Raw genomic sequence first — 23,102 nt, forward strand, 5'->3', positions numbered from 1 at the left:
GACACTTTCTGTATATGGAATATGCAAATCTGATAAGAAAGAATGGAGAAGGAGATGGCTTGGCCATAGTCAGTATTGATTATTATATTTCCATTCAGTCCCAATATGCTTTCTGCTGTTTTGTCTAAAGTAAAACTTCAGATTTTTTTCTTCTTTTCTAAAAGTTCTATTGCATGTACTCCAAACTCTCTTTAGTGAGTCCTTTAAAAGAACTGAGTCACCTTTTATTTTAAGAATCAGCTTAAAATAAAAGCAATGGCTATTTGCATAACATCATTATAGAAATCATTAACGTTTTGGGAGTTGAATTATTCAAGTGTCAGTGAACCAGAACATTTTCCTAAACACCAAGGTGATGTGCCCATACAACCCAATTTAGCAGGCTGCACAGTGTGTAACATACCAAGGATTCCTTTAGCATCTTTTCATCGCTGGAATACACATCAGTCCTGTTCTCAGAATTCATCAGTGACTTCCTGTCTGCTTCACAGTCTTGTAAAGAAATCTCTTTCCTAACTCTTAAGATCCTTTGTTTTTGTTTCTTATCCCAAACTTTGACCCCTTGCCCACATCATTTTCCATTCTTCATCCAATTTTCTATGAACCTCAGATACAATCTCCTTTTGGTGTCTCTCTCTCTCTCTGTATTTCTGTGTGTCTCTGTCTTTCTATGTTTCTCTGTGTCTCTGTCTGTCACTATCTCTCTGTCTCCTTTCTGTGAGTATCTCTCTGTGTGATTTTGTGTGTGTCTCTCTCTCTACACACACACACACACACACACACACACACACACACACACAATTGAGCCCCTTAAGACAGTCTTGTGTTATCCCTTTCTTTTTCATCTATGGAAGAATCATTCTCATCACTTGAACTTGCCTCTGCCCCTTTGTGCCCATATGGCTCTGTTAAAGTTCAGTCACTTTCCACAAGTAAAATCTCCCTACTCATTCACTCCATAAAAAAATCTAAACATTTGTTTCTCTAATTCCCTTACAGTCCCTTTACTCTCTTCAGCTCCCCATGGATGTAATTACCACTCCCTTACTAATTAACCCTATCCAACCCAATCACTATCTAAATGATACCTTGTAACCTTGACTGTGTGTGTACTTGTCTGGACTGGCCTGTTTTTAGTCAGATTCTATGAGTGCAAGCAAAGTTATCCTATATTTTCAAGTAAAGGCAACTTTACATTAGCACCAAATAGAGGGCAGAGTACAAAGGGCTGATAGATTGGGACACTCTGTGATAGTGTTTATGATCACATGGAGGGAGAAAATGTTCACTTTGCACTGGTTATCCTGAGAGTGTGGATTTGTTGTTATTGAGACCTGTGATTTTATTGGTATAATTCCCTCCAGTAATTCAGATGGACAACCTGGCTATAACTGACAAGTCTTCTAGAGAAAGTTCCTTAGGGTTGAAAAGCAAAATAACTTCACCTCAGTCATTAGTGAGTGTCAGAAGTGGGATTTGAAACTTTTACTGTCCTTTGGATCTTAGATCTAGTGCTTATAAGTTCAACTCTGTCCCCTCAATTTATAGATTAGTAAACTGAGGCCCAGGGAGATTAATTACCTAACCTAAACCTCAGAGACAGAATTGGAGTGTGCTTTTACCACTGGACCACAGTAACTCTTAAGGTTTGTTTTTTCTCCCCAGAGTCTTCTAGATTTACTTACACTTTAGAGATCCAGGCTCAAATAGGAAACTGAAGGATTTAAATGTCCATCCGCTTCACACTACTCCACTGATCTAATAATATAATGTCATTTTAATGAGTTACTAATCAACATTGAAGCATTTACTCCATGATAAAGCCTCTATTCTGGCTAAGCATTGTGGAGGATACCATCTTGGAGCCCAGAATCTAGTTGGAAAAATAAGACAGGGAGAGATACAACTACAAACAAATGATTCAAAGCCAAAACTGCCAATTGCCAATTAAACTGTACAGTCCAACTTCTCAGAAAAGAGAGAAAGTTCACTAGAGTTTTGTTTTGTTTTATCTTAGATTGTTACCCATATCTGGAAAAGTTACAAAGGGGGGAGAGATTAAGGAATTGAGAATATCATAGTTTATAAAAGTCACCAATAAATTAAGATAGAAGGGGGAGAGACCAGGGCAGGAGACAGTTTTGAGGGAAGTTCAGGGTAGACTACAATCTTTATCCCATTTCAACCAGAGTGATGCAAATGTGAAACATAAGGTCTTGGTTCTTGGTTATCTATTTTTAGATAATTTGGGGGGTTAGAGAGAAATCTAAACAAATTGGCTTGAGATGCCAGCCATTAGCACTGTGGCACCACTGTATAAGTAACATATAGACTTAATTACCAGGACTGTTTGCCAAGACAAACAAAACAGTGTCACTAGGACAAAATACTATATTTCCCAGCCTCAAATGCCCAAGAGAAGCTGCCTGTTTCCTAGGCAATGAATGAGTACAAAGCACTTGGCCACGGAAAGAGGAAAAAAGGGAATGTTTGTACTTTGCCAACCCCAAACCCTCTATCTTATTTACCCTGGACATTCCAGAGGCCTTCTCATGGTCATTAAGGTATAAAGAAGGATCTTGGTGAGAGATGGGCACTGCTGGGGACTACAGTTCAAAAGCCCAGAACCAAGCTGAACAATCTTCCTCACCTGTCATTAGGTGTCCTGTTAATAGTCTCACTCCTCAGCCCTCTAAGAACAAGTTTACATTCTACAGGAATAGTTAGTAAACAGCCTGAGAGTCTTTCACTATGGTGGAACACTATAGTGGTACTTTATCATGGTATAAGAAAGACAACATAAGTCACAGTATTAGCTATGACTCTAGAAAACATAGTGAGGAAGATAAGAGAAGAGAGAAAGAGGTTTTGTTTGGGGTTTTTGTTTGGGTTTGTTTGTTTTTTTTTAGGATTTCACAATCCATAAGCTGAAGTGAATCCTTACAATCATATTGCAAAAGCAGTATTCTCTAAAAATATCTGGGACTTCCAGGCTTTAGTTGTTACACAAAGTATTTCTCATGTGGTATTTTGGTGGTTGTGCTTACCAGGAAGTCAAGAACGAGATCATTTCTTTAAAGAATGAATAAGTAAATATGTGTAGGATGCATAGATGATAAATGCCTCAGAAACTCCAGTAGGATCTAGTTTCCACTTGTGCTTTGACGTTGGTTTTTTCCACTAACTTAATCTTGATTTTTTTCCCACCTCTTCCTCTGCTACTGTGGTTTCTCAAATAGTTCTGGCATATAGTGAAAAGAGTACCGGTCTTAGAGTTAAGATAGGAGTTTGAATTCTAGCTTTGACACTTTAGTAGTTGTGTAATACTGACCAATGCATTTGATTTTCATGAATCTCAATCTCCTTTTCTATAAAATGGGTATGATAATATTTACATTACCTACTTCATGGAGCTGTTGTGAGTCTTTATAAAATTCAAAGGACTATATAAATGTGAACTATTATTATTATCTTTATGAGAATTTATGGTACCCAAGAAGCAGTGATGGGGATAGGATTTGAATTAATTATTAATTCTAGTATGATAATCTGTCAGTGATTTGAATGCCAACTGTGACCCATAATAGCTATGTGCCCATGGACTGGTTGTTTAACCAATATGAGTTTCTAATTCTCCATTTGTAGAATGGGGATAATAATATTTATTCTCCTGACCCACAGAATTATATTGTAAAGAAAGTCCTTTATAAGCCTTAAAGCACGCTATGCAGATAGGTTATTCATTTTCTCTAAAAATTTACTGATGTGTTTTGTTTTTACATTACAAACATTTACAGATTACTCCCACTCCATGAGATACTTCTTATAACAAAGTAAAACAGTTGACAGTAACCTCATCTAAAAGTACACACATCTGTAGTGTATCCCCCCCTACGTTTTTATTTTTAAAAAGGTAACAAATCTACTTTCTCTCCCACCTATCCTCATTTAATTAAAAAAGAGGAAAAAAAAGTTATTTTAATATTTTTATATAGTCAAGCAAAATAAACTCCCTCAATGATTGTATCTCTTTCTGTACCCTAAATTCATCCTCTTTCATGAATGGCATGTATCATAATTGGTCCTCTGGAATTGTGAGTGGTCATTATATTGACTATGATTCTTACAGCTTTCAAAGGTTTTTGTTTTTAAAATGCTATTATTATATAAGTTGGTTTTTTAAAAATCTACTCATTTCACTTTTCATCAATATATCAAAGTCCTCAAAAGTTCATCTTTATAATACTGATTTTACAATATATTGTTCTTTTGGTTCTGCTAACTTTACTCTGCATCAATTCATATAGTTCTTTTTATGTCTTTTTAAAATCATCTTTTACTTAACTTCATATAGCATAGTAGTACTCTATTACATTCATAAAACACAATTTATTATCCATTCCTCAATTAATAGACTTTCCATTTATTTCCATCTTTTGTGATAGCCCAATAATTTTATTTGAAATTAACTTACATATATGTCTTATCAGTTGCTGCCACAGTGTGACAGTTAATAGAATAATTGACAGGGAGTCAGAGTTGTCTATTATATCCAAAAAGGTTAATATCACAAATTTTGGTTTGGTCAGTTCTAACTTGATTAGACATTCCATGATCCATGAACTTTGATAAAAGTGATGTCAGTAAAATAATATCAGTACAATAATAGAATTGTTATCATCCATGTCAGGGCTTTGGTGGGTCCAGTGGGACTGTGGAAAATGTGCCAAATTTGTAATCAGAGACCATGGATTTGAGTCTTGGCTCTAATATTTACTACTATATCATTGCATAAATTATTTAACTTTTCTGGATCTCACTTAGCTTATATGTAAAACGAAGGGGCTTGATTTGAACTAAATTATCCAGAAGGTCACTTCCAGAATGAAATCTCTCTCCCCACCTCTATACTACTCCCACCCCCATCTCTTAAAGTACTGTTGCCACAGCAATCAAACCAAGGGATGAATGTGCCACTAGGGTCTCTTTCCTCTGTCCAACAGTAGCATTTAGTGCAAAGCCCTCAGACTGAGACCCCCTTTATTATCTATTGCCAGAAGCTGCATGGTAATGAGTTGGCAGTCTAGCAGGCTAAACTGTCTATGGATTGTTGTCTTGTATCAATGCTGGCAGTCTAGCAGGTTCCTGATGTACTCTGCATTCAGAATAGTAGCTCAAAAGAAACTTGAGATGCACAAATTTAGAGACATCTCCATTCCAAGTGTTCATAAGAACTGTTTGTGCTTGACCTATGGTAGAGCCTTCCAGAGCTTGTATTCATCTGCTCAACCACAGTCTGAAACACTATATGTTGACCCCTACATAATGATGTCATTTTGGTCCTCTTTGAGTGTGAAGGAGAGCAACCATTCTGTACTCAAAGGGACATTTCAGTGTTCTTCCATAAAGATGATTTCCCTTTTAATAAGTTTAATTGTCACTTCTGATTTGACAGGAAACAGGCCAGTGGCGCAGGGATAGGATGGCAGAGCTTTGAGTAGGGTTGGTTTTCATTTTCATCTGTTAAATGTATGGGCTTAAACTACATAATCTGTCAGGTCCTATCTAGGTGCACCTTTGTGATAGATTCTGTTATGGTTCTTAATTATTTTCCAGTTCATTTCATTCATAGAATTAACCTGGATTGTCCTTTCCCAAAAAAAAGGGGGAGGGAGATATAAACATCAGATCTCTTCCCCCTAAATAGCCATCATTTCTCTATGAAGTTGGAATTTCTTGCCCTTATGAATTATTCCCCCTTGATAATGAATCCCACAAAAGCTATGAATGTTTAGGGAATAAAGTTTGACTCTCAATAAAATGTCATCTTGCTCACAGGGTAAAATATCTGTTTACACTAGATAGACCTTTATCAGAACTTATCTTTTTCTCCCAAGGGCCAATCACAATCTACCATGATTTATTATACATGAGGAGTGTGTCTATGCTTAGGGTCTGTAGCTATACTTAGCATCCTTGACATCTAGATCAAGTTAAAATGCTTGGAATCTCAATCAGTTTTCCAGTAGTTACACTTGACATGTTTTTGAATGGATTTGTCCTTGTAGGGATTGAGGCAAATTCTCCCTATGAAGCTGATAAATGAATATTAGAGCTGAAGGGCACCAGAGAGACCCATTCAAGACAAGGAAATTCCCTCACTGTTTTGAAGTTGGAAAAAACCTTAAGGATCATTCCATCCAAACTTCTTTTTTTTTACAAATGAGAAAATGGAAGACCAAAGAAAGCTTAAGAGGAAGATCTAGGAACAAGAACCCAGGTCTCCCAAATGCTAGTTGGACACATCTTCCCTTCTATCTTCCCTCCCACTTGTGAATGGTACATTTCTTTATTGCCAAAATATCCATCTTTGGAAATAAGTTTCTACATGAAAAGGTCTATTTGAAATATAAGAATTGTTTGGAACACCTGAAACCTCTAAGCAAGCATCAGGATTGTATTTCAGTTTTTCTCTTTTGAAACTTGGAGTAGTAGTTCTATTCTTTATAGCCTGTGGCAGCAGCAGCATCAAGCCTCCTATCCTTACTAAGATCTTAATTATAGACGCAGCTTATTTCATTGCTGTAGGGAAAGAACTTAGTTGCTCTGAGCCGCCTGTGTTTTGGTGTGGCAGGTGTAATCATGATGAGGTAATTTCATTTCAGGACAAGGATTCTCATTTGTTTTCTTCTCCCTTAAGATTTTTTTTTTGGTTGGGGAGTAGTACAATTGATGATCCACAATTCACAAATTCTTAAGAATACTATGATAATGATTATGCTTTCATTTTATAGGATTATATGTTTAGAGCTAGAAAGGACTTTTATAGCATAAGCCTTCTATTTTAGAGACGAGGAGACCGAGATCCAGAGTAGCTAAGTGATGTGTCCAAGTCACTCACATAAGTAGTGAGTAGCAATGCTAGGATTCAGAATCTTGTCCTTCAACTCCACATCTCCTTCTTAATTCATATCAATAAACATCGCTTACACCCCTACATGTACAGTATGCATTGCTGGACCCAAAAGATTCAAAGATAAAACAGCACAAGGTCCCCACTCTTAATGAGTTGATAATCTAATTGGAAGACTTGAGAGGGAGGAGAACAAGTACTCAGGTAAGTATAATGTAACTTGCGTAAATATGTTGAGGTCTAAACAGAATGAATAGCCTAAGATCCAAGGAAGAAAAGATCAGTTATGGATTTGGGGAAGGAGAATCAATTCAATAATTATTTATCAAGCCACCCACTGCTTGGGGAAAGGGCAGCATTGAAAAGGGAGTATCTTTGAAGGCTTCAGGTTTTTTAAATCATTATTTTATTAGGAGAGTAAGAGTTGTAATACCAAAAAAAAAAAAAAAAAAAAAAAAAAAAAAAAAAGGATCCCTTGGAAGTCTTATCATAGTTTTTTCCACAATTATGTTGAGCTGAAAATGTCATCACCTAACCAAAATGACACTTCCTCTTCATATATTAAACCCCAACTAGTTCATGTGAATACCACAAAATACTAAGTACTTGTATCAGTTCAGATTATGGTTTTCTGCCCATGAAAGCAACACTTCCTTGCTACTCGTAGGTCTCTCAGTAGACTGGGTATAACTATAGATCTTGTATAAATTTGGGACTGGCCCTTTAATAAAATGATGTAGGTAAAATCATATTATATTGCTACATAATATCTTTGTATAAATATACATTCATGTGCAATCCTGCCCATACACCTACTCTTTGAACAATTTCTTTTTGAAGTTTTATCCCACTTCTCCACCTACCTTCTTCTTTCTCTCCTACTTTTGAGAAACAATGCCATATAAATATGGACTAGATCTTATTTCTTAGACACTGTAGTATTGCTAATAACTAGTCAGTTTATTTGCCTTCTCAGGCAAGTTTGTTATCTCCAAATGGGACTTTTATTTGGACTTGGTAATTTAGGTAGGACATTGGAAAGCAGGTTATTTCAGGAATGAAGAATCTGGCTTCATGTGAAGAAAAATGTTCTTACAATTAGAACTGCCCCAACAAATGGGATATAAGCAGTAAGTTTCTTGTCACTGGAAATATTCAAGCGTGGGTTTTTCCATAACATAGTAGAGTATGGGGCATCATGACTTCAAAGTTTTCATTCTAGCTAAACTAAAATACACATGAGACCTGAAAAAATAGTCATTAAAATTTTGAACTCTGAAAGGAGAGTAATGACCTGAGGGTAGCAGTACATGAACCTTAAGCAAAGGATAGATGGAAGTGTCATCACATTCAGGTTGCACATAAGAAGATAAGCTAGAAAAGCATCAGAAAATAGATTGACCTCCTCCTTTATCTATCTACTATATTAGCTGTTGGTTACTCACGTGTTGGTTTTTTTTAACTGTCTAAAGGCAAAACAAGCTTTTTTTTCCCCTAATGGATTATAGACCCTTACTCCTCTTCAAATTAATCAAAGCTCTCTTTCCCAAGTACCTATACAGGTGCTACAAGTATAGGATCATACACTGGTCTTTTAAGAAAGATGAATGGAACTGCTCCAAAACTACCCAATAATATTGACTGTTTTTTTACCTCTATAAAATATGCCTTTTTTCTAAGTGACTGGACCCTAGTCCTTCACCACCATATGATGGTGATTTCTCTTGCCAAAAAATACTACAATAGCAAATTGTGATTGTCCCATTTTTAACTCCCATTCTAATACTTAGATCCCTCAAAGTAGACCACAGGTCAATTACTGACATCTTCCTAGTCTAAGATTCAGAATCCTCTCCTCCAATTCCACATCTCTTTCTCAATTCATGTCAATGAGCATCACTCAAGCCCCGACATGTACAGTGTGCATTGCTGGACCCAAAAGATTCAAAGATAAAACACCACAAGGTCCCCACTCTTAATGAGTTGATAATCTAATTGGAAGACTTGGGAGAGAAGAGAACAAGTACTCAGGTAAGTGTAATGTAAATTGCATAAATATGTTGAGGTCCAAACAGAATGAATAGCCTAAGATCCAAGAAAGAAAAGATCAGTTATTGATTTGGGTGAGGAGAATCAATTTAATAATTATTTATTGAATCCACATAGGAAGAAAAATACAGGAAGCATTCATTATTTTTCTGCCTCTCCTCTCCTTTCCTCTCCTCTCTTCTCCTCCTCTTCTCTTCTCTTCTCCTCTCCTTTCCTATATTCTCCTTTCCTCTCTTCTCTTCTCTTTTCTTCTCTTCTTCCTTCCACTCTTCTCCTCTCCTTTCCTCTTTTCTTTTCTCCTTTCCTCTCTTCTCTTCTCCTCTCCTCTTCTTTCCTCTTTTCTCTTCTCTCCTCTCCTTTTCTTTCTTCTCTTCTCCTCTCCTCTCTTCTCCTTTCTTCTCCTTTCCTCTTTCCTCTTCTCTTCTCCCTTTCTCTCTTCTCCCTCTGTCTATCTCTGTCTCTCTGAATCTTTCTATTTCTCTATTGAGCATTCAGTTTCATGCTTCAAAATTCAAAAGCTTGATTTTTCTGATAAGAGACAGAATCATTTAAGCATGTGAGCATTCCCATTTTTCTTCAGTCCTAAATCAAGGAGTTAACAAATAGCTTTGGATAGCCTTCTCTCTGAGTATAGGAAAGGAAAAAAAGTTTCGGAGTTTAATTTTTGTTTTGTGGTTGAGTTTTTTTTTTTAATTTTACTACATTTTAAAAATTATATATAAAAATAATATTTAACTTTTTTTTAATTTTGTATTTTCTCTTCTTCTCTCCCCTCCCTCATTCTTAAGAAGGCAAGTAAATTGATATAGATTATACATGTGCAGTCATGCAAAACATATTTCCATATTAGTCCATGTTGCAAAACAGATCAAAAAAAAAAGGAAAATATTCTTCAATATACATTCATAGCCTGCTTTTTAAAAAGCCTCTTATAAACTCCATAACTCAATAATTATTTCTTTGGTACTGTACCTATGATAATAGGCACTAGTATCTAAAAGGAGAGAACTAATATTTGAAACTCTACCCTTGAAGCCTTTTTAAGTAGAGAGTTCATTGCCTACTGTTCTACTTAGGGGTAGCTCTTTTTGCTTCTTGCATCAAGCCAGATTTACCTCTAGCTTCTTCCATTCAGAGGCCTTGGGGTCATCTTCAACTCATTACTGTGACTCACCCCAGATTCATTCTATTGCCTATTTTTTTTGTTTCTATCTTCACATCATTTCTCATATATCTTTCATCTGATCAAGTAGCCACTATTAGTTCAGGATGTTATCACCTCTCCCCTGGACTCTTGTTTCAACCTTCTAACAAACCCTCCTGTTTTAAGTCTCTCTCCATTTCCTACATCCACCTATCAAAGTGATTTTTCTAAGGCATAGGCCTGTCCATATCATTTCCCTATCAGATGAGTGCTTAGTGGTTTTCTGTTACTTCCAAGATCAAATATAAACTCTCTATCTGACATTCAAAGCTCTACTTGACCTGGTCCCTTTCTATTTTTCCAGTCTTAGTAGGTAAGATTATTTTGTAAAAAAAAAATAATAATAATAATAAGTATTACTCTCTTCATATGCTTCATGGTCCAGTTCCTCTGGCCTTGTTCTTTCTTGAAATTAAAATTCTTATTCCCTGTCTCTCTAACTTTATACTGGCTTGTGCTCAGTGCTTAGAATGCCCTGACACCCTGCCTCTTAGCTGCCTAACTTCCTTCTTCTCAACTCAACTCCTACCTTCTACAGGAAGCCTTTTTACTTCTTCTGTTTATAACACTCTACCTTGATCTTTTCTCTGAGATCATCTTCCATTTACTCTGTGTATATGTGTATATGCAGACATACACAAACACATACATATGAGCATATAAATATATATGTTAGTATATACTTAGCTATATTCTTGTCATGTTGTCCTTTAGGATGTGAGCTCCTTGAAGAAAGGAACAATGTGTTCCCATTGCTTAGCAAGGTGCCTGACACATAGTAAATTCTTAATAAATGAATACTTGTTGAATGAATAGTAAAATATCTCTGAGGTGCTGTCATAAAGAAAAATGTGGTCCATGCTAAAAGATCACAAGGCTTGAGAATCTCTTGGCAGAGAACTAGTGTGGCCTAGAGGTGTGGAATGAGACATATAATTTAAAATATGGCCAATGTTTTGATTTATTTTGCTTGACTGGACCTGTTTGTTAGCAGAGAAGGTTCTATAAGGAGAAGAGAGATCAGTTGGGAATGGCAGTGATATAAAAAGAAAAAAAGGAAAGAGTATCAATAAAACATTTTTAAAGACCTACAGGAACCCTGTAGTCAGGAGGACCTGAGTTCAAATTTGGCCTCAGACACTTAACACTCCCTAACTGTGTGATCCTGGGCAAGTCACTTAATCCCAATTGCCTCAGGGGGAAAAAAAGGCCTATAGGAAAGCAGGGATCTGGGTTTTGAGTGAGAAAATCCAAAGAAAGAACTGATAGATATGAAAATATCCACTTAGATACTCATTAAGGCTATAGGGAGAAAGTATAGTTGAGAAACTAAAAACATTTGTTCAAAATTAGTCTAGATGACAAAGGAATTTTGGTAAGAAAATGTTGGCTGATAATGCATAATGATCAGTTCAGAGAAAGATGCTGGGGCTTAAGTTCAAAATGACAATTGGGTGTAGTGGGAAGAACATTGGACTAGCAATCAGGAGCCCCCAAAATTAAGCTCAGTTCTAATATCCTACCTGTTTGAGTTTTAATTTTTTCATCTGAAAAATAAGATAATTCACTTTGTATAATTTACCTCCAAGATCGTTGTGGGGAAAGTGTTTTGTAAACCTTACTCAAATGAATCTAAAACCTCCTCCGTGGGCATATACCTTTCCAACATGGAAGATCACAAACCACTCATGCTCACTCCAGTTATCCCATGAATTTGTCGTAGGGCAGACAAATGTTATGCTAGTAGTCTTCCTCTAGTTCTCTAGAGACCCCACAGATTTCAATGAAGCATGCAGACTGTCTATTAGTAATTTCTTGTTCTTGCCAAATGCTCCACCCATCTTTATCAGGAGTGTATTTCAATGGTAATGTCCTTTAAACCTTTAAAGAACTATTAAAGTGAATTGTTGTGATAACAATCCTACTCCTACAATTCTAGGGTTTGATTTCAATCATGAAATACAAAATATGTTTCATAATTATAATCAAATATTAATTTCAAAACATTTGAATACAAATATATTCATATTCCATATCTTTTTTTAAAAGTCAGGAAAGAGGCAACTAGGTAGTGCAGTGGTTAGAGAGAAAGTCAGGAAATCTGGGTTGGAATCTTGAGTCTAGAACTTGCTGTGTGTCATTTAACCTCTTGAAGTCTCAGATTCCTCATCTATAAAATGGGAATAATCTGCTTCAACAGCTCTGTCTTTGCAAGGTTATTAACAAGATATTTTATGAACCTATGATATCAATGACCATTGTAATCATCAGATAATAGTTTATCTGTTTTTTACCAGCTTTAAAGGGACAAATACCTCAAAAACTATGACTTTTTGAATCTTTAGAATATCTTCAGCTAAAAGAACCTAATATGAATATAAATACATACATATATATGTACACATGTTTCAACTAATTATCTAGAGTATGAATACTTTTTTGTTGAAATTAGATAACACCATTTATTTCAGAGGTAGCGTTTAAGAATAAATGAGAAAGAAATACCGTGAAAAAAAAAAAAATAAGAGCTGCAGCTCTCATAACTTTTTTTAGTAACAGCAGTAAAAATGCTTCCACTTCTGCCCCTTTACATGTACAGACATTCACCCTAAAGTATAATTATACTTGAGCCTCTGATTTCTCTAGTGATTGAACATTTCTTTCTGAGTGTCCTTTTAAATGGGACATGCTTGTTGAATGTTGCATGAATGAATGAATGAAGGAATGAATAAATGGCGGAAGGGAAGGACTGAGGGAGAGAAGGAACTATGTCTTTGTCTTTCTCCTTCAATCCCAATTAGTCCAAACCCCATTTTCCTAAATTGGAGTCAGATATTAAAAAAGTCAAGCCAGCACTGAAGTCTTGGCAAGGATTCCTGGGTTATAAAAATAGATCAAAAATAGGAAGAGGAAGAGGTCTTGTCACAAAGCCTGGTCACTGGTGATGCTATCAGTATGTGGCTACAGCTGATTTGGGGAGACGCCTTACTCCTTTGTTTCTCAGTTCTCTAGAAGGAGTAGTTTATGTGATCATGGAAATTACAAATAACACCTTCCCTGCTTGAAAGAACATGAATGTCCTGGCTTGAAACCTCTAAACTCACCCTGCTTTATGATAGCTAAGTAGGGAAGGAACACCACCCCCCCCAAAAAAAAAAAAAAAAAAAAAAAAAAAAGGTAATCACATATCCTAGGGTTATAGTTCCCTATGAGAAACTGGCATTTTCCTGGTTCCTTCTGAGAGCTTGTCTCTGGTAGGTAGCTTGGGAACCAGGAAAATTGAAGAATCTAAACACTCCCTTGCCTCAAATTGCTTCTCAGAAGGAAAGAGAGAGAGAGATCTTTTAAAGGGGTCATTGTATTTAATCTCCAAGTTGGCTAGCTCCTATTTTTTTTTTTCTTTCCTGTTTGCTCTGTGATTGTATACGCTTAGTGCAGTCTTCTTACCTACGTCATTCTCAGTTTATTTTATTAGGAAGGGCTGGATACTTTCCTGCCTGACCTCCCTTCATTTTGCCTTCTCCACGTTTAAGACCCCTGGGACCTTCGTTTTTACAATGGGTCGGCTATCTCATCATTCCCACTGAGCTCCCTGCCCAGACTGGTTATCTGTGTAAAGAATGGGGGAGAATACTCTAGTTTTTTTCTAGTTTATTACTTAAAACAAATTCTATATTGAACCCAGCTAGAAACAAAATCTCCCTATTTCTCCTGTGCTAGGAAATTAGATGTAAGGATCCTGATGAAGAGAACTCATGGCCTTTAGGGCTATTTTTCAAACCTCAGCTCATTTTAGTTTTTGTCCTAAACTTTAAGTCACCCATTAAAGCTGATTTGTATGAACATACCACACTCCACTTCTGTGCCTCAGAGTGGCAGCTCTGATAGATTTTGCCAAATTGGAAAAATTTCAAGTCTGGCCTAATCAATAGGCTGAGGACTATATGCCCTCAAAGACCAATGTAGCTAAGTTTAGATAAGCTTACCACCAGGCTGGCCACAGAGTAACAGATTTTCGGGATATAGCAACTCTTGAAATCTTTCACCTACCACGTCAATGAAGTGAAAAGATATATTACGGAAACCATGAATTCTTGTGGTATCTTAATGGTTATAGGTAGTAGCATTAGATTAATCATTTGATGGGAACATTTCTGAAATTCAGTCAGACAAGTATTTATTAAGCACTTATCATGTGCGAGACATTGCAATAGAAATACAAGTACAATTAGAAAGTGGTCTCAGCCCTCAAGGAGCTTACATTCTAATGGGGAGACTATAAATAAAGGAAGCTGAAGGAGTTGGAGATAGAGAAACAAAGGTGCCTATTGGGGAAATGGCAGATGTAGCTGGCATGGGGTACCCAGATGAAGATTTTGGGGTAGAGCCATTCAGTCCAAGAGAGATGCAGCAGGGACAGAAGGTACTTTCTATGAATTCAAGAGATAGAGTGAATTAAATGGATAAAGTTTGGGGAGCGTGATAGAGAAAGAATGCTCAATAAAACTTTGCCCCTTGACTAGGGGAAAAAAAAAGAAGAAAGAATGGAATGCAGTCTAGAGAGAAATGAGATAATTTGGAGGCAATTTTCTTTAGAAAATGTGATATAGTCTCTCTAAGAACACTGGACCATGATCATGGACAGTTCCTTTGACCTTCCCACATTCCAGCTTACTTGGATACATCTTTCTTCCTCATAGATCAAAAGATTCTTGAGAGCAGTGATTTGCATTTTATCTATCTTTGTCTCTCTAGAGACACCTTGTACCTAGAAGGCATTTAGGAACTCATCAATATAGACAGAAGAGAACTTTGAGATCATCCAAATTCTTCATTTTAATCTTGAGGAAATTGAGGCATAGAGTGGCAAAATACCCTGTCCAAAGCTCAAGGTCGGCAAGCAGTAGAGCTAAGAATTGAATTTTAATAAATGTTTATTGAATCAAATTGTGGCATATTGGCGAGAAGCTCGACTGATTTTGGGGTCTTCATTGGCAAATCACTTCAGCTGACCCAGCTGCCTCTTGGAATTCTCTCTGATCCTAAGGTTTTAGATCTGAATACACATGGATCTTTTCCTTCTGTTGCTTAGCTTCTGGGCACCTAACTCCCCTGGACTAATGATCTAACTGATTATAGAATTAGTATTGATATCTTATCTCATATTTATTTATTATGTGTCTTGGACTTCCCAGCTCTAGAGATAAATTCCCTCTTTCAAAAGAATAGGGTTGAATAGAGAAGCCCCCATTGTTTTGGGATGCTTTGAGATACTCAGACTGCCAACTTATGGTTGTAATAGAATCCTATCTTTTTTTTTACTAAATATTTAACCTAAATTTTATTTTATTTTATGTTAAAGCTTTTTATTTTCAAAACATATGTACAGATAATTTTTCAACATTGATCTTTGCATTGCCTTGTGTTCCAAATTTTCCCTTCCTTCCCTCCACCCTCTCCCCTAGATGGCAAGCAATCCAACATGTTATACACATTAAAATATATGTTAAATCCAATATGTGTAAACATATTTATACAATTATCTTGCTGCATAAGAAAAATCAGATCAAAAAGGAAAGAAAATGAGTAAGAAAACAAAATGTAAGTGAACAAACCAAAAAGAGTGAGAATGCTATATTGTGATCTACCCTCAGTTTCCACAGTCCTCTCTCTGGGTGTAGATGGCTCTCATCATCACAAGATCATTAGAACTGACCTCAGTCATCGTATTGTTGGAAAGAACCACATCCATCAGAATTGATCATCTTATAATCTTATTGTTACCATGTGCAATGATCTCCTGGTTCTGCTCAGTTCATTCAGCATTAGTTCATGTAAGTCTCTCCAGGCCTCTCTAAAATCATCCTGCTGATAGATCGTTTCTTATAGAACAATAATATAGAATCATATCTTTAAACTAAAGGTGAGAGTAACAAGGTTATGACAATTGGAATGAACTCTAACTTAGCAGTCTTATATGTCCTCCACAAAGCTTTGAATGAAGGTAGTTCCTTACATGGTACTTTGGATTCTCTGAAGAAGATGATTTGGTTGTGAATTCACTCACCCCTTAGTTATGATTGACATTTTACTCTTCTGATCTCTGATCGTTTAACAGATAGCCTTCCTTAGTTACTGAAGGAGTAGGCTGTATGACCATCAGAGGAAAGACATCTCTCCTCTGTAGGCCTTAGTTTCCTTATTTTCACTATCAGACAGGTGAGGATTTATCTACAATCTCCTCTCCATCTCAGAGAAGTCCTTGACTGTCATCAGTGGAATGTCATTTTCTTTGTTCCCTTTTTGGAGTTTATGTGACAAGTCATTGCTTGTAGTTGTTATGATGGGGCCAAGAGAATATAAGAGAGTCTGTGTACAGTTGAATTATATGGTGGGTGAGAGATCTCAATGGTTGCTAAATGGATTAAATTGGACAAAATGGAAACCATAGCCAGAGGCTGCTAAGTAAGTATGGAGATATGGGAGCTAAAATAGAAGCTAAGACACTGTATAGTATTGTGGAGAAACTCCTGGACTTTGGAGCTAAGAATCTAAGATTTAGAATTTGGAGATATCTGACATAACTCTTTCATTTTACAGATTAAAAAAAAAACTGATAAGTAAAGTGAGCCACTTGAGGTCACACAGTAGATAATGATGATCATTGTAATGATGATTTACATAGCACTCTTATGCCAAGCACTGTACTAAGCACTTCACAACTGTTATGTCATTCGATCCCCACAGGAACCCTGGAAGGTAAATAGTATAAACTATTATTACCCACATTTTACAGATAAAGAAATTGAGGGAACAAAGGTTAGGAAAACCTTGTGAGCCCTGGCTCACACAGCTAGTGAATATCTGAAGCTGAGTTTGAACTCCAGTTTTCCTGATTCTCAGGTTGACCTGATGGTCCATCCATTGCCCACTTAGCTGCCTTGTAGGTTTGAGGCTGCCTCCATCACTAACTAGTTGTATGATTCTTGGGCAGATTTCTCCTCCTGAATCGGGTTCACGTCTGCATCTATAAATTTAATTTAGTGTTTGCACTGCTGTTGTGAGGGTTAAAGGAGATTTGTTTGTGAAACTTGCTTTGAACCCATAAAGCATTATCAGAATTGAAACTTTTATGACTATTGAACAACTTGAAGACTTATTATGTTAGTCATTATTAGCATATATCACATATTGACGTTATTTCATAATGGAGTCCCAGCCAAGAGGAATCCTAGTAAGTCTAAAAAGTCAATAAGGACTGGACCATTTGTTTTTATTAACATCAATCAAACTTACAGCTAAAAAAATCCCAGTACCAATACAGAAAGTTGGACTGATTACAGAGGAATCAATGGAGCAAAGGGAAATCCCAGATTTAGAAAGTTTAACAACTCTTCCTTCTCACCCCACCCTCAAAAAAATAAAATAAAAGGAAAGGAAATGGACAAAGGGGCCCTTTCAGTGGGAGGTCTTAAGTGGTTTGGGCTTTTGGGCTTGATTTAATCAGTATCATTCCTTCCTGCTCACTGCCTTCCAGCAAGTGACTTAGACATTTCAATCTCCTTGTCTTTGTTCACTTTCTGTACCCATCCTTTGAGACTCAGCTCAAATCCTAGAGCCTTGTCTGCACCACCTTACATGAGTTAAATGACTAACAACTCTACTTGCTATCTATGTGATTCTGGGCACATCTTTTAACCTCACTGACCCTCAGTTTCTTCATTCCTAAAAGTGATGATCTCTGAGGTTTCCTTTGGTCTTAAATTTATGATTCTTTGATTTCTGAAATGATCAACTATGTTTGTATTAGAGCAACCACTGGGGTCACTAATAATAATTAAAATATACATCCTAGTATATATTGGCAAAAGCGACTGATAAATAATAATAATAACCAATGTTTATATAGAACTTACTATATGTGAGGCACTGTGTTTAGCACTTTATAATTATTGTCTCCTTTGATCCTCACAACAATTCTGGGAGGATGGTACTATTATTATTACCATTTTACAGGTTAGGAACTTGAGGCAGACAAAAGATAATGCTTTGTACAGTTAGTAACTATCTAAAGGGGGATTTGAATTTCAGATTTTCCCAACTTCAGACCTGGCACTCTATCCACTATACCACTTACATGCTCCTAAATAAAACATATATTTGATGAGTTATTGTACTAAACGTTACTGGTTCTTTGGGTCTGTGATGTTTGCCACTGAACAACTAGTACCTGGATTTGTCTTAGTAACATTCAGTGATGGCCATAGGCTGTTCTACCCTGGGACTGCCGTACTTTCTTAACTAAGAAAATTCATCAGGGTATGAATAGGTGTCATGCTGTTGCAAAGATCCCTGGTGGGGATCCCCATCAAGCATAATTCTAAATACTAATCTCTGCAGGCAGTGGGGAAGACTGCTGTGAAATAATGGACAACCAATTAGGATAACTCACCCGATAGTGCCTCAGTTAGCATTGACAATGGGAATGGGAAAGTATTTTGCAATGAAGCTGCATTTGAGGCAGGTCCAGGAAGCAAGCATTCACATGCTGTTTACCAGGTGGTGAGAAGGTTACTGGGACAGAGACAATAAACCACCAAGAATGACTTTCACATGGGAATTTCTATCTGCTTCTAATCACTCATGGTTCAGTGCTTCATTCAGTTCTGCGCGTTGTTCCATTGAATTGACCCAACTCTAAAGAGCATTTCGTTTATTTGTTCTGAGCTGTGCTGTTGTCTCCGGTCTTCCAACTGTCTTGAGTTTCTGTCTTTTCTCTCCTTTAGAGCCAATAGAATTACTAGTTCTTATCCCTCAGCCCTGAAAGAACTGGAAAGGAGTTCCATTACTTGTGATTTCATCTCTGGTGCTTCTATACTAATCATTCCCAATTGTTGAATAACTAAGGAAAGGAGAACAGAAATAGGCTCCTATATATGCAAGGTGGAACTCTTTGGGCCACATAGTATGAAATCAAAGGACCATGTTCTCATTTTGAGTAGTTAATTAAACCCATTCCAGTATATCTAGGAAGCTAAGAGAGAGAGGAAGAAGAAGGGGAGGTAGGTGTTCTGACATTGTTGGGACTCTCCTTAAACAAGGATAGGATTCTCCATAATTTTCTCCTTATTTAGTCTTTAATTATTGTAAGGAAAAGGCTGAAACTTCCTATCAGAGTCACTATATATATACTAAATAAAATCTTCATGTAAAACACAATCACTTCTCTATCCCTTATGTTTCTTTTACAGCTCATGTTGGGGCAGCTATGTTGTATAATGGATAGTTCGAATATTAGACTTGGAGTCAGGTTAACTTAAGTTAAAACTCTTCTTCAGATGTTTATTAATTTTGTGACCAATCTCAATCTCTTCATCCATTAAATAGGAATAAAAATATTACCTACTTCAAATTAAATGTGTGTGTATACAGTTTTGTAAAGCATAAATTCTAGAAGAGAGGGAATACTAGTTCTATTTCCACTAGTAATGATGGTGATGGTGGGTGGTAGTAGTACCAGTAGTAGTAGTAGTAATAGACATTGAGACTTATCTGAATTTTCATAACTAAAACCATTCTACCTCATTCTTGGCCAATACCAAGATACCTGAGATCTGACTCTTTCCCTCCCATCTCCATATAACTCCACTGTTAAGAAGAGCTGCAATAGCAACAATGGAATCAAGACTTGGGTTTTGTATGGTAATCATCTTTCCATACCATTTGGAGAAGAGCCCTCCCTCACTTGGGTACTGTTAATAGTCCAGATGAGAATAACCTTGGAGCATTGAAAATATCTCCACTTTTGTGACTTGACCAGAGAAAAAAGAAAAAAAAAGATTAGGGTAGGACAAATGCAAAAAGATAAAAATTATGGGATTTATATTAAAATTTTACACAAGGAATTACAGTGAAAAGAGTGCTAGATTTGGAGTCAAATAGCTTAGCTCTGCAATTTAATTTTACTTTCTGTGTGAACTTGGGGCAAGTAACTTAACCTTTCTTTTAAAAAAAAGGTGTCTTTATGTAATACATTCAAAATGATCAAAAAAATAAAAATAGAAAGGGTGAGAGGAAAGGGAACTGAACTACATGACTGTTGATGTCCCATTTAGTACTATACCTCTCATTCCAAAAGATAAAGATATGAACAACAGCAGCCAGAAAACTCACTAGTTGTGGATAGCTTCCAACACAATCTCATCCAACAAGTATTTATTAAGAGCATATTCTGTACAAAACTAAAAATAATTTCTGCCCTTGATAAGCTTACATTCTACACTTCTATAATTGGAGAGGGAAAAATCAATTCACTTTCTCTAGCAAGTCAACAATCTTTTCATCAATCAATAGTCATCATTACAATGACGTTAATTACATTCAAATATTTTAGCTGAAGTACTCAAAATATTATTTTTAGTTTTCAAATGTAGGCAATAAATATATGATCGACTCTGCCTTTCTTGTGCACCGGGAAATGGCAGGCATGTGGTAATGGCTGCCAGCATGCTGGGAAACATCACTGGAGCCAAGAAATGAAATGTTTGGAGCCTTTGAAGGGATTCCAAAAATGTCAGCACAAAGTTCCTGCCTCCTTTCTGTTGAATGCCCACTGTGGCTGTCTGTACTGAAAGTGCCAGACAGGCCATCATACAGAGAAGGAGCAAGTGTTTATTGGTTCAATGAAAGGAGAAGCCACAGTCTTCGAAGGATCAATGGAGAGATTCAAATCATAGGCAAAAAAAGAAGAAGAAAAAGAAAAAGAAAGTTTGCTTCATTCTAGTATGGAAAGAAAAATAATGTTCCCTAAAGCATGATATGGTGAAAAGAATATTGGATTTCGGATCAGAGGACTTAGGTCCAAATCTAGCTGTACTATTTACTGTTCTGCCATTTGGGCAAGTGACTTGACCTCTCTAAGCTTCTTTCTTCATTTATAGAATGAGGTGGCTAGATATTATGATCTCTAAGGCCTTTTACAATTCTCCATCTATTATCCTATGTAATATGAAATGACTAAGGTAACTTTGAATTCTTACTAATTATATAATCCTGGGCAAATAACCTCTGCCTCAATTTCTTTCTTATCTGAAATGAGGATAGTAGCATCTACCTCCCAGGATGGTTGTAAGCATAAAAAGAGATATTTGTAAAATGCTTTACAAAATTTAAAGTGCTATTTGAATGCTAGTTGTTGTTATTATTTGCATAGCCACACAATACTTAATTATATGGATTTTATTATCATTATTATTACTTATTATTAACTTGTTGGTTGTCTATGGCTCTTTAGATATCTTCATTAGCCATAAATAGGAAATCCAAGACCTTGGGGTATATAAATAATTGTATTCCAACACCAAATATAAATTATATTTGCATTATCTTTTGATTTGGATTATTTATGCCACTTTTATTCACTAAGCACTGGCAGTGCAATATGTCTAATAATACTCTAAAGCTCTTTTTCTTGACTGAGTTGAAGAAAGAAGAAACAATTTCATGGTAAAATCTACCGTCTTTCACTAAAATCCTACTCCATTGCCTCATCCTGTTATAAAGGTATCCTTGGGATCTCAAAAAAATTGTCAGCTGAGTACAAACTCTGGCAGGCTCTACTTAACCAACTTAGAAAAGTTTCTGATTACAGCTTAAGAAATGAGTTGTATGTACTCTCTCAGAGGACCAGCTAAGCTAAATTGAGAAGGCTTATCATTACCAGATTCATTACTGGGTAACGAATGAGTTTATAAAGTGACTGACAACTCATATGACTTCAGCTAAAATATGATGGGATTGGGATTGATATTACTGAAGGGAGAACCTTATAGTCATAGATCCTTATAGCACTGGAATGAATATAACCTACTAGTCCAAGAACATCCGGCTTTTTGAGACTTGGCGAGGAGGCAGGCTAATGTCAATTGTGTGATTGTTTATTATCTATTGTTCAAACTCTTCTTTCTAGGAAGGCTCTCCTTCCACAAGTGAATAACTTAAGTGTTCAAAAAATTAAGCCAATGTTCTAACATTTTTATTTTTGTTTTGCCTCCTTTCCTTCCTTTCTTCTACATAGAATCTTATGGCAAGAGCCTTGTATGACAATGTTCCCGAGTGTGCAGAAGAATTGGCGTTCCGCAAAGGAGATATACTGACTGTGATTGAGCAGAATACCGGTGGGCTGGAAGGATGGTGGCTCTGCTCCTTACATGGAAGGCAAGGCATCGTCCCGGGCAACCGTGTGAAACTCCTGATTGGCCCACTACAGGAGGGTTCCTCCAATCAGGACCAGCCCCCTTCTGGACTAATGCACCAGAGTTTTGGCTCACAGAAAGTCTATCAAGTACCGCATTCACAGGCTTCATCTCGGGATGCTGTCTATCAAGTACCACCGTCCTACCAGAATCAGGGAATTTACCAGGTCCCTACAGGCCATGGTGCTGTAGAGCAAGATGTATACCAGGTGCCACCATCAGTACAAAGAAGCATCGGTGGGACCAGTGCTTCCCATTTAAGTAAAAAGGTGAGTACTTTTTTCCCCCATTATTTACATTTAGAATATGGTTCATGAAAATTTGATACCATAGAGGCCGTAACCAGACCTGAATTGTAACTCATATACTCCTATTATAAACTGTTCCCTACCATTAAGCATCCCCTCAATTCCTTAGTAAACCAACGCCAAGTCTCCTAGCTTGAACTGCTGTCAGACCTCTCCTACATCTCTCTCTTTTTTATACTAGAAGGCACTATATACTGTGAGTTTCATCATGATGCCAAAAGAACCTGCCTAAAAAAATAATGATATAATAGAAAGAACATTGGACTTGGAGACAGAATGTCTGTGTGCAAATCTCAGTTCTTTTGCTTATTATCTGTGTGATCTTGGGTAACTGATTTTTAATCTCAAATGATCTGTTTCTTTATCTGCAAAAT

The 23,102-nt window shown here is 36.6% G+C and overlaps 1 protein-coding gene across 2 annotated transcripts in view; it reads left to right on the top strand.

The window, feature by feature from the left end:
• NEDD9 (neural precursor cell expressed, developmentally down-regulated 9) overlaps positions 1-23,102 on the top strand; it is a 139,730-nt gene that overhangs the window by 85,605 nt on the left and 31,023 nt on the right. For both annotated transcript variants that reach the window (XM_012541649.3, XM_003760176.3), the window contains exon 2: positions 22,243-22,689. In XM_012541649.3, the coding sequence (XP_012397103.1) occupies positions 22,243-22,689 (447 nt within the window). The remainder of the gene's footprint in view (positions 1-22,242; positions 22,690-23,102) is intronic.

This window comes from Sarcophilus harrisii, chromosome 1 (assembly GCF_902635505.1).
Source record: "Sarcophilus harrisii chromosome 1, mSarHar1.11, whole genome shotgun sequence".
NCBI classification, from domain to species: Eukaryota; Metazoa; Chordata; class Mammalia; order Dasyuromorphia; family Dasyuridae; genus Sarcophilus; species Sarcophilus harrisii.